At 41.4% G+C, this 17,820-nt stretch overlaps 1 protein-coding gene across 7 annotated transcripts in view; it reads right to left on the minus strand.

Moving 5' to 3' along the window:
• Nucleotides 1–17,820, minus strand: part of AGAP1 (ArfGAP with GTPase domain, ankyrin repeat and PH domain 1) — a 346,045-nt gene that overhangs the window by 187,941 nt on the left and 140,284 nt on the right. For 5 of the 7 annotated variants that reach the window (XM_063430015.1, XM_063430016.1, XM_063430013.1 and 2 more), the window contains exon 1: nt 5,723–7,030. The exons of the other annotated variants lie outside the window; for them this stretch is intronic. In XM_063430015.1, coding sequence (XP_063286085.1) covers nt 5,723–6,815 — 1,093 coding nt within the window. In that variant the 5' untranslated portion in view covers nt 6,816–7,030. Of the gene's footprint in view, nt 1–5,722; nt 7,031–17,820 lie in introns of those variants that run through there. 7 annotated transcript variants of the gene reach the window in all.

The raw sequence follows: 17,820 nt of genomic DNA on the forward strand, positions 1-17,820 counted from the left end.
GCACTGTAGGTACCAAAAGCACTACAGCCCCTTGTAGTAGTCTGGAACCAGGAGTCTCATGCTCCAATCTCACTGTTAAGAGATTGTCTCTGAACATTTTGCATCTTACCTGCATCTTTCAGGCAGTCCACGGTCCAGACCCTCTTTACAGATGTTGCTAAAGTGCCCTTCAGATATAGAAAAAACTATTTTGTTAAACTTTGGACAGAAATCACTGGCTGGGTAGTGTCAGGTGACACGGACAGATAATTAATTTTGACCAAACATGGATGGAACTGATCTTGTTAATTGCAGAATGAGAACTTCAGCTTTACAGACATTTATGAAAATGGTCTGAGTGTGCCCAGGAAACCCAGGTAAGCATAACACTGTTAAAATCTGGAAAAAGTCCTTAATCCAATGCCTGCAGCTCCTAGATTACTCTGCTACAGACATCACTGTATGTTACACACTTAGTGAGGCTGTGTCAATACACTATTTAGGAAATAAACCATCTAGCAATTATGTCTGCACAGTGTTGATGATCAGTCTTTGTACCTGTTTTAATGGTGTGGGTACATTTAGATAAGATGATGTGAAATAGTTTGTGAGTGGGTCCTAAAAGGTTTCTGCTAAATATTTCCACAAAAGTCAGGCTAAATCACTTGTAGCAGTGAAGCAGTTAACAGAGTTGGTAAACCAGAAACAAGACACTTTCAGGCTTTCCATTTTGAGCCTGAGGAACAATGGGGGAAGTGCAGGGTCTTGATGTTTGACATCACAATGAGTTCTAGAACCACAAGTTCACTTTAAAACCTTTGCCGTCAGAGGAAGTAATTTGTTGCAGATCTCTCTGACAATTAAAGGTTAACTCGTACTCTGCTACAGACATCACTGTATGTTACACACTTAGTGAGACTGTGTCAGTTCAATATTTTACAAACACCACCAATCAGGACATACAAGGCTTAACCACCTAAATACCAGCAGAACACATCACTTTGTTAATGCAGCTGCCGCACCTTTACGCTGTAAATATATACACCACAGTGCAATACTCGGTACCAAAATGTCTAAAATAATTATTGTATATAATATCAGGCACCAATATCCTCTAGAATACATTAAAATATATATATATATATATATTTAAATTACCCAAGTCCTTAAAACCCAAGTTAAAACACAATGACAGTGAATCTGACAAAGAAATGGAAACATAAAACTTTTTGGAACAAACTGAAATGCTCCGTCATTCAAAAAGAAAAACAGATATACCATCAATAACTTGTGTACACCTTTTTTCCAGACAGAAAAAGAAAGAAAAAAAATAATAACACTTCCCCTACCCTACATGCAATTTCTACCTCTTTCAGAATCTCAAAAGATTTGTGTTGATTATATTGATACTACAGATTAATAGTCAATAAAGTACTAAAGTACTATCAATAGCCATGAGATGTGAACTAACAGAGCACACACACACACACACACACACAAAAAAAAAGCCTCACTACAGGATAACTCATGTTCACAAATTTTATATTTTTTATTTTATTTTTAAAGAGCAGGCTCCTATTTTATAACATACACGTCATCTTGGGCACTTGGCTAGTTACTTGCGCAACAGTAACTAAGGTCCGATTTAAGACCTAAGTTTAATTCCTTTCTTAATTTTATAAATATTTTGATATTTGGACAAAGCACCAATGGCAAAGCGAGTGGGCGCTACCAGAGTGCTTTGGAGACTCTGGCAAGTGCTATATGACAGCTTTTTGCCTTGCACTTTGTGAATTATCAATAATCAATAATGGGTTCTAAATTAACCCATGCAGTGCTGGCAGCTAGCCTTGCTCTTACATGCTGCATGTCTTGGCCATTTCTCGGGTGACAGCCAATCCCTCTGCAATTAATCAGCAGAAGGATTCCACCTTGAGGCTACAACCAGGAAAGCTGTGCATAATATTGGCACAGTGGGCCATTCTCCCCAAACACCCCTTGACAGTACTTGTGCAAGGACTTGCAAGAAGGCAAAGACTCTGATTAAGTGGCACAAAACTTCTCATTCTGAAATGCAGTGATACACATTCACCCGATCCATTGATTACATATTAAATATGGTTGAATTAAGGACAGTGCCAGATAAGATTATGAATCATGAGACATACATCATATGACGATCAGCGTTAATGTACTCTTGAGGTATAGAAAGGACATTGTTCACTTCAGTCTTTCACCCCCAATTTTTTTTTTTTTTTTTTTTTTTAAAGAGTAAAACAATGTTTTATTCTCATATTACCAATATTTGATCAGGCATACACCAGTAGATCCAACAGGGATGTGACACAATCTACTGCAAGAATTCAATTCAAATATTGCACCTTCTCTGTTCACTTAAACAGTGTTAATTCTTATATTAAGCCATAACAAATCAGAATTTTGTATGTTATCTACGTTTATAAATATACATTTTTACTTCATATTATTGCTGTCATTTTGGAGCTTAAAGCACCAGATTCTAAAAAAGTGCAGGTGGGTTTACAAGCGTGTTCTAAATGACCAAAACCAGAAGCCTGGGGAAGGTGTGTATGTCTATCGCACTTGAAGAAAATGGGTGTTAAAAATGATATAAACACTGTGAACTTGCTATAGAACTTTCAGATACAGAATGGACTTTATATGACTCATTGAACATTACAGATGAAAACAGAAAAAAAAAAATACTAGAGCCTTGTACAACTAGGCAATTGGAATGCAGATGGCTGTCTTGAGCAGGAACTAAATTCACCAATTAAAGCGGAGATTTCAAGACAGGGAAAGAGCAAACTAGCTACGCCAATTGCCTGCAAGCTTCATGTGTCTGATTTTGACAATGTGAATCCTGAACACAATTGCACAGTAGACTGGCTTTCACTGACGGTGATACTAAAGGTGACTTAAATCTCCAAAAGACACAAATTTAAAAATATTAAAAATCTAAACTTGGTTATAAAATGCACGATTATTGCCGGTATCCGAATGAAGGTATATTGTGCCTATATACTAGAAAACTGGCTAGCATAAGGTTAAAGAAATATGTCCCATGAAAATCTGAAAACTACAGAAATCTGAGAGTACTCATAGTTTGGGATTCTAATGCAAGGCTCGATGAGAACTAAAAACAATCAAATGCATACTCCCTGCAGACCTGTCATATTTTATAGAAGCTTTGCAAGTATCATCATGTCAAGTCCCAACCTAATCCTTCAAGGTGTATCTTTCATTTGCTCTAAACTAGAAACACTGTCTTGTAAACACTTGCAGCTTAATCATGGAGAGGACGAGAATATATTAAAGATACAGGTGCTACCCTGGCCTGGATCTTTGGAGCAAGGTTTGCCCTGATGAGAACAAGAAAGGAAGCCAATGAGACATGAGAGAGACTCAAGTTAAGTTTGTGCAAATGAAGCCTATATCGATACACGCTTATTTGTTGTAAGATAGAAGAAGGCCTGCAGTTTCGCCAAAGTAGCAGGTAAATTAACAGAAATCTGCAGCAATCGAACCAGATTCTAGTGCCGTCTGGTGCATAGTCTGAGAGACATTGCGTGCAATCAGGTAATTGTCCTGCAGCTTACCATGCAAATGACAAAACAGCAGCTTGGGTGACCCAGTAACCCACATTACAACATAAACACAGCTCTTATCCTGAGGGTGCTACAGGAATGAGACACAATACCTGCTAGTGACTGTCAAATCCCCTCACAAAGATCACCCTGTCAGGAAGCTGGTACCAGGCAAACAGTTATACTGCACATACACCTTCATCCCACAGCATTTTACAAGCAACGTATTTATACGCAGAGATCACAGGTTTTTTGTTTGGGGACACTTTCCCTATTGTACTATGTCCAAAGGCTATGAGTGCATGCGACATACTTTACATTTACTCTTAGGATGTATTTTGTTTTTCACAATGCAGTCATCAATTAAGGTTTCCAAACACACAAACAAAACAGAATTAACATCAAATCGCCTCCATACTTTCACTAATTTGCACAACTGTTCCACTATAAATATGTGGCATTTTCACATTTTACTGTCATCACTATATAACTGAACTAATGCCTTCAATACTTTATTTTGGTGGTTTAACTGCATCCTCCAAATCCCCTTAGAAACTCAACTAAAACAAAAAAAAAGATGTTTCTAAGAAACACAATCTAAGTTTACTAAATCCAAATTATTCTGGAAACAGATGATTCTCTCTGCAGCATGCATACAAATGAACTACTGCTCTGAAGTGCTCATCATCCCTCTATAATGACACTTCCTGCAATAGGAGTTCCACTCCCTGCAAATACTGTCACTTGCTTGCAAGAGACGCACATAACTAGGGTAACGAAAGGGCTTCTCCAAATTTCCATATAAAACAGACCCATCGTATTGCATGTGAGATATCTGAAAAATAATATAATCCACAATATACTACTTTTTCTTAAAAAATAAACACTATTATAGTGTGTGTATGTATATTACGTAAATAAATAAAAAAAGGAATATAGAAAGTAATTTCACAGCATTGTGGTGACTTGTGGAGACATCAAGGATCTTCATATAGCAAAAACTTCCCTTATTGAGATCTACTAAAAATTAACAATAAGACGGCTGTTCCAAGTAGTTAAATATTGATATTTTAAGCCAGAAGACTGCAGCAGAAAACATCAAAGGAAACAGCTAGAGCAAAGAGAAATTAGCAGACCTGTCACTACATTTTTTCAGTACTTTTAAGGATGTAAAAAAAAAAAAACAGAAAAAGCCTAGGAAGAATTTTTTTTTTTTGTGCTGCTATGGAAACAAAACCTTTTAACCTGTCAGTTCTTTCTAATGGTGTCAAATAATTATAGGCTAGAATTATGCCTGACCCAGAGAAGAATTTGTATGGGGTCCAAAAGCTATAAGAATATGCAATATGTTAATATATATATATATATACACACATACATATATATATATATATATACACACATACATATATATATATATATATATATATATATATATATATATATATATACACACACACACATAAGAGTAGGTCAACGAGCACTACCAAACATGCATTATAGAATAAAGGCAGTATTGCCTTATCACTGCTTCCAAAGTACTGTATAAACAAGTCCACAATGTGATCCAGTTTGGTGCATTATGTCAGAAACAATACCAAAAGAAAAACACAATCAAAGATATGCAAGAGACACTGCTGGGTTAAGCTGTTGCTTGTCAGTGGCACCATGTTAATACAGGAAGGAGTCTATAAACATTGTGCTTACCAACTCCTCATCCCATGAAATTCTATCCTCCTCTTTCCTTTCAGTTTAATTGGCCCTTTGGGCACTTACAAGAGCTGAGACATGTGTCTTTCTGTATCCAAATTATCTTTCAGTTTCCAGCACAACAAACAATAAAAAGGCAAATGTTCTCTTACCACCTGGATTGCTTCACCTAAAAGGGCAGATCTATTAAAGGACTGAGACCCTGCAATTAAGAGATTTGTTAGGAAAATGCAACTTACCCTACAGTAAATGAAGACCCTGTTTATTACTTAGACCAAAACCACTGTGTTCTATGATTGAAAAAGGGCCCTATGCCAACCAAAATCACAACCTAAACCAAACCCTACAATATGAATTGAAGAGCTACATTGCAGGGCGCATGGATGCATTAATCCTTAGAAGCTTAATGAGTAAAGAGAAAAATGCACCTTTGTAGGGTGATCCATTTACACTCTCTGAGCTTGATTGGATGTCTGCTGCATATCTTTTCAAGCTACTGAAGTAACCCCTGGACCTAGAATGGCCAAATCTAGGTGATCGACCTCCAGGGCTGATGAATGGGGCTGGTGAACCATCCTTCCTTGTGAATATGCCACTAAAGAACCTAAGCAGCTTTCTTTCCTGGCCCTTCCTGTCCATTTCCAGCTGTTCGGACAGTTTGTGGAGGTCACTATTATCCAGGGTCCTGTTTTTGCTCTTGCTCCTTTCCCACCTTTCCAGGTCAGTGAGAGGGTCAGTCTTGTTGAGCACCTCGCCAACATCCAAAGTGTTCCTCTTCTCAGTGCTGGTGGGCTCAGTGGCAGAAGACGACACAGAAATTGGGTCATTGGGTTCTCCCTTGTGTTGGCTTAGGCAGCTGGAGCTGCTGTGGTGCTTCTCTCTGTTCAGACTCCTTATTTTCAGCAGTTCCCCATTCCAGTGTCTGAAGCTAAAGCTTCTCCTTAGAAGGCTGGGGTGCCTCTTATCCCAGGGCCCCTCTGCTCCAGATCTAACCATGCCACCTTTACCTTGCAGGATGGACCCTGAGGTGCCACCATCTTTATCTGGGGACCTTAGGTGACATTGATAACTTGGCGGCTGGTTCTGGCAGGTGTTCTCCTCCTTAACATTTGGGGGGCTACCAGGGCTGACCCTTGTGTCACCTGCATGGCTCCCTGGACTCTCTAAGACAGGAGGGACCCTGTCCACCACACCACCGCTGATGGAGGAATGTTCTGAGCTGCAAGCTCTTTCTGCAGCAGGATCTCCGCTCCTGGTCCGGGTGCCCCTTGGAGACGGCCGGGTGACCCGCAATCTGCCCAGCTCCAGCTGTCCGGTGCTGCGGGTCCTGAAGTTCCTGAGGCCCGGGTGCGGGGGGAAGGTGTCCTGCTCCTCTCCCTCCTCCTCCTCTGGACACTTCTCCAGCCGGGAGTCCGCAGCCAGCAGCTCCTTCTTGACCAGGGTGAGGGAGATCCGGTACACGGTCTTCCTCTGGGGGGTCCCCCGCTCCATGGGGGGAGGAGCAGGGTCCAGCAGGTACATGACCAGGTGTAGCGCTCCCCCGCGGCGGGGGGCACAGGGGCGGCAATGAATGAGGCACCGGGCTCAGCCTCGATCCCCGGCTCGAACAACCCCCCGCAACCGGATAGACCCCACGAGCAGAGCCGGGGTGAGTCCCACTGAGAACGGCATGAGGGACCGGGCCAGCAGCGAGCAGAGCCCGCAGGAGAGTGACACGGAGCGAGCGGCGCACACCCGGAGTCTGGCCGGGGGAGGGACAAGGGGAGGGACTGGGGACAGAGAGACACAGAGAGTGGGAGGAGGAGGAGGAGGAGGAGAAGAACTGGCAAAGTCTGGACCGGAGCAACACACAGGATCAGCCATTCTAGAGTGCAAGCTCTGGGGACAAGATCAGCTTCGCTAAACATGCTCTATGTACATTGAAAGAAAAAGCATTGAGAGAGAATATCAGACGTTCCATACAGAATGTCTCAATCCGAGATTTATCTGCGTGTTCTATGTGCTGATGGTAGAAATAGGACACTGTGATTATACGGATCCTGAAATATAATAATTTGATCAAACTACCAGCCTGCAATTATTCTCTGTTATTAAAGCCACATAATATTCTTCAGTGACCTCCTGACATTGCGCCTAAACTACAACTGTCAGCTAATCCAATTATCAGGGGATCAATGTAGGAACCAACAATATATAGCTGTTTGGGTATCTTATATACACACACACACACACACACACACACACACACACACACACACACACACACACACACACACACACACACACACACACACACACACACACACACACACACACACACACACACACACACACACACACACACACACACACACACACACACACACACACACACACACACACACACACACACACACACACACACACACACACATTATATTGTGTGCACGCACACACAGGGTTAAATACAAACACATCCATACACACACAAAGAGGACTTTCCACGGTCCAATTTGATATATGCAGGTTATGCACAACAGTACTTTTTAAATTTGCATTTTTATGATACCCATGGGGTAGCAATTGTGCAAACCAAGGCTGGTTTCTGGTTATTGGACCTTTTGGATCAAAACCCATGCTTTGTTCGAAAAAAATAAAAACTGTGCTCCATTGGTAATGATGCCTACAGGATAAAGCCTGGAACACCATGCTTGTCTGTGCTCATTTCCATGTTGAGCTGAGAATTCTGGGATACTTAACGACACATCATTTCTAAAATTCCTGTGCCAATTGTGGACTTTAGATAACAACATAAGCAGATGATGCACAACAGCAGCATGTGCGAAATAGAGATCGATTACAAGATATAACACAATGGGGTATATTCACTTCACAGTGAGTTAAGAGTTGTGATCACAACTTATGTTTTAGTGAATAACCCCTTCTGTATACACTTTGTAATAAGAATACCCCTTTATTCTGGAATATTATTCACCATTACAAAATTATTCACTAACATGTGAGCTGTCAGACTCCAAAGCAAATTTCTAAAAAGCCAAGCACTGCAGTCAATGTTTTCAGCTTAATTTAAGATTTTTATTATGGGGGAAGGGTGTTATCAAGCTTTTAACCTGACAGGGCCTATGATCTCACCATCTGAATAATTGCCAGTCTCACTAGAAGAATGCATATAGCAGCTACCCCCATTCTATATTATCCATACCATGTTTTCCATGTAGCAGGTAAACACATTTGTTCTGCAGAGGGGAAAGCCATTCCTCCATCCTCAGATATTACCTATTCTGCCTCTTGCCACTGACACAGAAATACACAAAATATTCTTAAAGCAATGGTCTGATTTGTGAAAATCACTCACCTACAATTAAACTCACAGCCAACACATAATACCGTTTCATTCAGTATGTAGCACTCATATGCTGCAGTGAGGAAAACGGGTAAACTTATTAAAACGAGATTCTGCAACATATGCATAGCATCCAAAACCGGTCAGAGCTTTTCATGTGCTGTCCAATGTGCGATATGTGCACAGGAAACAAAATGGTGGATCTGGAAACCCTACTGGCATGCCATAATGTGTCCTTGGAGCTACCATTCAAACTGAGAATCATATAATTAATCTTTGCAACACAGAACATGTTATGAGACAATCTGAGTAATACAGAAAATATTTACATTAGAAAAGTAGCACACCCCCTAATGAACTGCCAAAAGGTAAAACAAAATATTCAGACAAGCTACAGAGCACTGTACCCTAAGGATGTAAACTCACTATATACTTATTGACCTCTCTGCTGCATTTGACACAGTTGATCATGACCTCCTTCTCCTAACTCTTCAATCTCGGTCTCTGTGACTCAGTTCTCTCGTGGTTCTCCTATCTCTCCCACTGCTTCTTCAGGGTTTCTTTTTTCCAGCAACACCTGCTCTCCTCGTCCTGTCTCAGTCAGAGTCCCTCAAGGTTCAGTTCTTGGTCCCCTTTTGTGCTCTCTTTATACTGCCTCTCTTGGCAAACTCATTAATTCATTTGGATTCCACTACCACCTGTACGCGGACGACTCCCAGATATACCTCTCATCCCCTGACTTCTCCCCTGCTGTCCTACAACGTGTCACCAATTGCCTTTTTTCTAGCTCTGATTGAATGTCCTCCCGCTTTCTGAAACTCAATCTCTCTAAAACAGTTTCTTATTTTTCCTCCTCATAACACTGATCCTCCCCCTTCCTCTGCCTGCAGGTTGACGGTACCTGCCTCACCCCATCCTTTCAAGCTCACTGTCTTTGTGTCATTTTTGATCCTGGCCTCACCTTTGCGTCTCATGTCCAGTCTGTTGCTAAAACGTGTTGATTCCTACTTGAAAACATAGCCCACATATGCCCCTTTCTTATGCAAGATGCTACCAAGGAACTTGTTCATGCTCTAGTAATCTCTTGCATGAATCACTGTAATTCTCTCCTAACTGGTCTCCCCAGAAGCCGTACTGCCCCCCTACAATCTGTCGATCCTTACACTGGCTTCCTGTATCCTACTAACCCTAACCTATAAAGCTCTAACCAACTCTAGCCCCTCTTACATTTCTTCACTGATTCATGGGTATGCCCCCTCTCGGTCTCTCTGTTCTACTGGTGACCTTCTCCTGTCTGCTGCTCGCACCCTTACTGCAAATTCACACCTGCAAGACTTCTCACGGGCGGCTCCTTTTCTTCTGGAACAGCATGCCTACCCCTGTCAGACTCTCCTCTAGTCTTCCTCTAAGAAGTCCCTCAAAACCATCTTTTCAGGATGGCTTATGGCCTCCAAGAGTAACTTCTTTATCTCAATTCTTCTTGTTGCTCTCTCCTAAAGGGCCACTCTCACCTCCCAGTTCTGCTACTTTCCCACCATGTCTATTTGCTGTCTCCCTCAATACCCTTCCTATTGTGTTTTTATACCCCACTTCCTCTAGACTGTAAGCTCATTTGAGCAGGGTCCTCACCTACCTATTGTTCCTGTTACATTTTGTTATTGTCTCATTTTGTAAATTCCCCTCTTATTGTAAAGCGCTGCAGAATAAGCTAGTGCTATATAAATACCAATAATAATAATAATAATATTAATTATGGATAGTTAGGGAAGTTTTTTTTTTTTTTAGTTCACTGTTGGTTGTATAAGTTTAGCAAACCATCTCAAAGACCATATAAATGTAGAAGACAATCTACAGGCTTGGCATCCGACATATCTCCAGTATGTACGGAGTAATTATGTATCTAAACTTGGTAAACATATACTACCAGTCTTGCAACAGTTACATTATTAACCTCTTTTAACCAAAGCGTGGGGACAAGAAGGCAGGAATTAGGCTTCCTATATGGCAACCCATGTGGTCTTGCAAAGACTATTGGATATTACCAACATGGGATTACAGACACTACAATGTCTATTGAGTGTCTTACAGGGATTTAAAGGACCACTCTAGGCACCCAGACCACTTCAGCTTAATGAAGTGGTCTGGGTGCCAGGTCCAGCTAGGGTCAACCCATTTTTTTATAAACATAGCAGTTTCAGAGAAACTGCTATGTTTATAAATGGGTTAATCCAGCCCTCAAAGCCTCTAGTGGCTGTCTCATTGACAGCCGCTAGAGGCGCTTGCGTGATTCTCACGGTGAAAATCACAGTGAGAGCACGCAAGCGTCCATAGGAAAGCATTGATAATGCTTTCCTATGAGACCGGCTGAATGCGCGCGCAGCTTTTGCCGCGCGTGCGCATTCAGCCGAATGGGAGGAGAGGAGGAGGAGGAGAAGAGCTCCTCGAGTATGTTTTCCTGGCACTATAGTGGTCCTTTAAGACGTGATCCTCGACTTCTAACCTAAGCTGTATTTGAGGTGTAGAGTTAAGGATCCAGTTCAAATACAGTTTAACTTTTAAAGGGTCCAACTGTTCTACCACTTGGCTGAGATGGTCCTCGTATTAAAATATGCTGGAGCAAGTTAGCAGATGTGTTGGTGAATGCATATTTTAATTTTAAGTGTGAGTGGGGGTGATGGGCTTCATATTAAATGATACAGAGGCATATATTTTCACATAACCTTACATACCTGTAACCAAGATTACTGGTACAACAACCATGCCACTCGCCATTTCAAATTGACAAAGAGGGACACTTTCATTTTAGGGGTGCGAGTGGGATATGGCCAGTGGCATGGCTGTTCTAGATCTTAGGCAACTTACTAATAACTAAATTTGCAACTAAAATATAATTGTAAATAAGACACATTGCTCTTGTCCTAAAAGCTTGATATGTAAACACATGTATTGTAGTTTAGAGACACATTACTGTGAGTATATTTGCAGTGAAGCTTTGTTATACACTCAGACACACCAACAATACGGATCTCCTAGTGAGGTACTAGGATTAAGAACAGGACCATAAGGATTTGGTCACACTGTCCATTTTAAAACAGGGCCACTTTGGAGGTGTGCAGTACATATACTTATAGTCAGAGCATAGCAATGCATGTAATGCTGAGCCCTAGCTGGCCACTTATTCATAGATATATATGTGTTGCACAACTGTTGCAATCCACATTTCAGCATGCTGCCATTCACAGTTTAGTCAATAAACCCCAAAAGAATCACAAACTTATTGGCAAGATTACCAGTCCTATCATCAGTACATAGCTCAGCAGGAAACCTACTACAATAGTACAATCATTATCCATAAGGGGTCAACATTAGGAAGATAGCTTGGGAAGACTCGGTGACATCATCTGCCATTATAAATTATCAGCCTATCGTCTCTACGCACACCTAAAACACTATCTCAGAGGAGCAGTTCCTCCTATTTTAGTCTATATAAATGTCTGGGGGCCTGGGTAACATGCTGTGATTGGTGGATTCAGGCCCAAAGCCTAAAGAAAGGCTGATAGGTATCAAAGGCATTTTTCAGCCAATATAGTGTAACCCCTCACTCTGCAATAAGGCTGTATAAGAAGTTACTCTGTAAAAAATATAACGATCTTAAGGGAAAGGTGCCATTTCAGGGTGGTGTATTATATGGCATGATATAAAGTTGGCATCTGAGACCCAATGTAAAAATGAAGATTTTCCTCAGGACTGCTATTTTGTCCCCCATTTACAGAAATTGTACAATGACATTTCCTGCAGAATGTCCTTTGGTGCCAACTCCATGTGGAAGTTGCTGTGTCTCTCCTAACTTGCTCAGACAAGTCAAGAGAAGGGAGTAAGCACCAAGGTCCGCAGTAGTAACATAGTGAGGTGTTGCTTAAATTCTAACGTTATTCTTTCTGCTGTTATGTTATTCTCCATAGCAAAATTCTGAACCTTTTAAGTAGGAGGTAAGGGTTGCTGAATCCCTTTGCCTTGAGATTCCACTTGCACTCTTGACAACCTGAAGCTTGCACCAAATTATTGAGTTCATTGATAAATAACTGGTGGATGTCTTTAAGTAGGGCCTAACCTTTCCATGTTGGCATCATGTCCTCCTCGTCAGTTGTGAAGTTGGGACAAACCTAACCTAGCGAGCGTGACATGTGTGGGATAAGATATGAGTCCTCCTCGGAGGTAAAACAATTAGAAATAGTCATCTTAGGAGACAGTTGATTGGAAGCTTATTGCAGGATATGCCCAATGTCTCAGTAATCAGATAGCTTCTTCGATCATGTCTCCATCTTGACAGCCACTGCGTAAAGGGTCAAATTGGCCTATTTGCATCTTTAGTTCACTAAACATCTCTTATAAAAACAGATTTATGAAGGAGCTCTGAAACAGAGCAAATGCTCGCATCGTTGGCTAAACTAATTTAGCTTGAATTTCTAAATTCACTTTTCAATTGGCTTCAACTCTGTGTCTAGTGAATAAACCTAATTGTGTAGTTGCATATTGTTTTAAGATAAAGACTACCATGCTCTGTAGTGGTTATTGTACTAGGAGTGGCCTGACTCCAGTCAATGAAAGAAGTCAAACGATTTTACAACAACGTGGGGTAAGGGAGAGTTTGCACAGCATCCTGGCACAATAGTGGTCAGTGAGTGCCATAGTGGTTATGGTGCTTGTAGTGCCAATTTAAAAGTGCCACTGTACTAAAGCTAGTACAGGATTATTTAAAATGAATAAATATTTATATGAAATACTGTTATAAGAGCTCTTTGTACTGCTATGATTACAAATATTACAATGCCTCTAGACTGTTGCCATAGCAGCCAGACATCTGCACAAACTATGCAAGATTAAAGGGTTTATTCATAAAGCCATGAATTGGGGTGAATATAAAGCTAAATCTGCTACTTTTAAGCAATATATCCAAGAAAGAAAAACATGAGATGGAGAATGTTTCCAGTTCTGCTAATTTGGCCTAAATGTAGCAATTTAAGCATTCAACTCAAAACATGTTTTAGGAGTAAAATCCTGCATGCTGTGACATAATGCAGGCAAACTGGCACTGACGGATAAAAAATTGGAAAAAAAATATTAAGCCGCCACCACCACCAAAAAACAAAGTATGACTGATCTAAGTGATATATTGTTGTTCATTTTTGTTCTGCCTCTTGAAGATTTCCCTTTAACCTATTGATTCTCTAATCTCTGAGACGTAAAGGCTTGTAAAACAGAGCCAATCGATCTCATAAAACCATAAAAGAATGGACTGAAATCGCCACTGCCAGAAAGCAAGTTTAGTTTATTTTTTTTTATAAAATAGCCAAACTAGGCAGGATAGGGTTGCTGCCCTCCCTGTTACAGCTTGGCATAGGTACCGAGTACAGCAGTTATTAGTTAGTGCCAGTCAGTAAGTAGGCACACACCATATCATACACTCCACTGTGCATTACTATGTGCGGTTAGCCCTGCACAGTTTTTGGTTCGACATAAATGCCATATTTCATACTGTGTTACTGGCTTACAAAATAAACACATACAAGAAAGCAAAACAAAGCTGTTTTTAATTAATGCAGACACGAGATGCCGTCTGCCCAAATCACGCTAGCATTCTTATTTAAATTGCATAAAATTCCCTTTTCCTTTTAAGATATTTGTACAAGACTGTCGTGGGATTAAAATAGTTAATGACATGTCTTTGGCAACACAGTTATTAACCTTTGAGTACCAGACAGGGCATGGAAACCAATGCAGAAATGGGAGCGTGACTTGGATATCGGACACTGAAATTGTCAATGAAAAGTCATAATTCCTTTTAATGCATGGGTGGTATGGTAAATGCTGGGCCTGTTTAATTCTATGAATGGCCAAAGATATGCTGTTTTAAAGGGGCAATCTCGGCTACAGAAAAACTTGAATTTTTAGCAAACATTTTACAAATCGAGTTTCAATTCACAGCTTAGTCAATAAACCCCAAAGTGCGACAGGTTTATATTAATGTAGCAATGTTATAAATGCAGGCATTTTTATTTAGCTTTTGAAAATAACTAGACTATTAGGACTGTTTCCTCTCCAGAAACAATACTATTTAAAAATAGAAACATTTGCTGCTTTATGCCTTTTTGCTAAATTATACATTATTACTCACCAGCACCTAATGACCCTACTAAGACTGCCAATCTACAAGAACTAATACATTAAAGGGACACTACAGTCACCAGAACAACGAATGTAGTTGTTCTGGTGAGTAAGCCAGTCCCTGCAGGCATTTTGTTGTAAACACTGCCATTTCAGAAAAACATTACAATAATTTACATTACTGCCTAGGGACACCTCCAGTGGCAGTCACTCAAACGGCTACTAGAGGTGCTTCCTGGGTCAGTGCTGCACTCTGCATGGAGACACTGAACTTTCCCCATAGAGATGGATGATTCAATGCCTATGAGGAGATACGGATTGGCCAATGGGGTGTTTGGCTTCGCACCCTTTCCTTTCCTATGGGAAAGCATTGGATTGACTAAGATCGTCAATTCTGAAGATGTCAGCCAAGGAAACGGATCGGGGGTGGAGCTAGCGTGGCGCTAGAATAAAGGTAATAGTTCCATTTATTAAAGGGAGGCAAGGCAGGGCTAAATAGTATTGCATTGTGCATTTACCTACTATTTGCTAGAATGAACACTTTAAAACAGCACTGCCCACCTACCTCCCCACCACTCTCCAACAACCCCCCCCCCCCCCTCCACAGTTCCACATTAACTAATATTAAAGCACATCTGTAGTGGCTACAGTGCCAGGAGTGCCTTCTCCCCCCTTTCTGTCTGAGTTGAGCCAGGCGAAGCTTGGCTTATCTTATTGGTCTAACGTGATCAGCTGATGCTCTCTGCAAATGAACTTGCCCAGCACTGGGCTTGGCTCGGGAGAACTACTGTGGTAGTAGATGATTTCATAAATTATGGCAGTGCCAGGGGCAACCCAGACATAATCACTACAGCACGTTGTAGTGGCTATGGTGCCAGGAGTGTTCCTTTAACAGGCAAAATGTCTGCAAACTGTGCAGTCTTTGTTTTATCGAAACCTAACATTTGCAAATGTGTCAAAAATAACAGTAAAAAAATATATATTTTTTTACTTTACAATGAAATTCTCTGTTAATATAAAAAGATTCACATACCACCGCGGACATAGACAACGTATATGGATGCGTTGCACCGCTGCAGGACCCCTTCCCCCCCCCCACCCCCTCCCCCTCTCTCCCCCCCCCCTTTTTCCCTGCACTCTTCCTCTACTCAATCTTCTCTTCTGCCCCTTACTCGTATACTTAACTTCCTACTCTTCTTAATTCTTTCTCTATATACTCATGGTGACAACATAAATTAAAATATGCTAAGCAAAAGTAGGTTATAAGCCTACCTGTACACTATATTAAGCCCACGTTCGAGGTCGGCAAATGTGACACATTTATTGATTTTCATTGTTTATTATACATATTAATGATAAAGCGCTTACAAGTTATGTATGATATTATTCAGTTATTGTTTATCTAAAAAAAAAAAAAAACCCTTGACACGGAGACAAGAGGACTTACAGCTACACAGCTTAAGGTTTATATTATGGAAAAGCACATGCTGGTCAGAACCTGTCAGGGTACCTGAGGCCTCTACCTCTAAGGGAGGTAGAGACTTGGTGGTTTATCCGTCCAGGCGAGCTGTTTCCTCCGTTCCTCGCGGTTCATCCAGTCACTTAAACACCGGCCGCGAGGAATCCACGTCCTTTTCTAGCAGGACGCTCAATACGTGACGTCATGACGCTATCACGAGCGATCTGTCACTCAAGTGTCCGATATCCAATCGGTACTTGTCAGAGGCGTGATTTCCATCCAGAGCCAGGGTATTTAAGCTTACTCCTTACTTCAGCTCATTGCCCTGTCGTGGTTCTAGCTTGTCTAGTCACTCAGTGCTCTGGTATTCTAGTTTGCTCTATTGGTTTTGACTCGGCTCGTTGTACTACCCTGCTTCTCTGTTATCCCTTGACCCGGCTTGTCTCTCGCTTATCTGTCTTCTCGTTCCCTCGACCTCGGCTTGTCTCTGACTATTCTTTATTACTCTCGGTACGTTAGTCCGGCCATTCTAAGGCCCGGTATACGTACCTTTCCACTCTTTGTACTCTGCGTGTTGGATCCCTGTCCCGATCCTGACATTACGACAGGGCCAATGGATCCTGCAGGTACAAACAGTCAGCTTGGTTCTTCGGATCCCAGGTTTGACGCCATGGAGCATAGGATGGATCAGATGGCTTTGGCACTACAGGCACTTTTGTCTCGTGCTAGTAATCCACCTGAGGAGACACGTACTCCTTCTATTTCTCCTGCAGTCTCAGGTCTAGAGGTAGCCACTGTAGGTGCTTCTTCCCGTATTACCCCACCAGTACGTTATGGCGGGTCACCGGAGAAGTGCCGTGGCTTTCTAAACCAGATTAGCATCCATTTCGAATTACAACCCCGCTCTTATCCTACAGATAGAGCAAAGGTTGGATTTATTATTACTCTACTCATTGAAAAAGCTTTGAGATGGGCCAATCCTTTATGGGAGAATGATAATCCACTAGTCTATAATTATAATGCCTTTGTAGCTGCGTTTAGAAGAACTTTTGACCCCCCTGGCAGAAAGGTCAATGCAGCTAGATTAATGTTGCGCCTTAGACAGGACAATCGAACACTTGTGGATTATGCACTAGAGTTCAGGTCCTTGGCGGCAGAAGTTAAGTGGAACGAACAGGCTTATATAGATGTGTTTTTGAATGGGTTATCAGATGTAATTCTTGACGAGGTCGCTACTAGAGAACTCCCTGAAAATTTGGAGGATTTAATTTCTTTTATATCTCGTATTGATGAACGCTTAAGAGAGAGGCAGAACACTCGAGATAGGACCCGTAGACCCTCCTTTAAACTAGCGCCTACCTTTCAAATCTCTGAGTTCGAAGACTTACGTATTCCTGAACCTATGCAGATAGGCAGTACTCATCTCACTGAAAGGGAGAGACAGTACAGGAGAAGGGAGGGTTTATGTATGTATTGTGGAGTCAGGGGTCATTTACGCCTAAATTGTCCCAATCGTTCGGGAAACGCTCGCACCTAAGTTCCTCTAGAGGACAGGCCTT

Source organism: Pelobates fuscus, chromosome 8 (genome assembly GCF_036172605.1).
Source record: "Pelobates fuscus isolate aPelFus1 chromosome 8, aPelFus1.pri, whole genome shotgun sequence".
In the NCBI taxonomy this organism is placed as follows: Eukaryota; Metazoa; Chordata; class Amphibia; order Anura; family Pelobatidae; genus Pelobates; species Pelobates fuscus.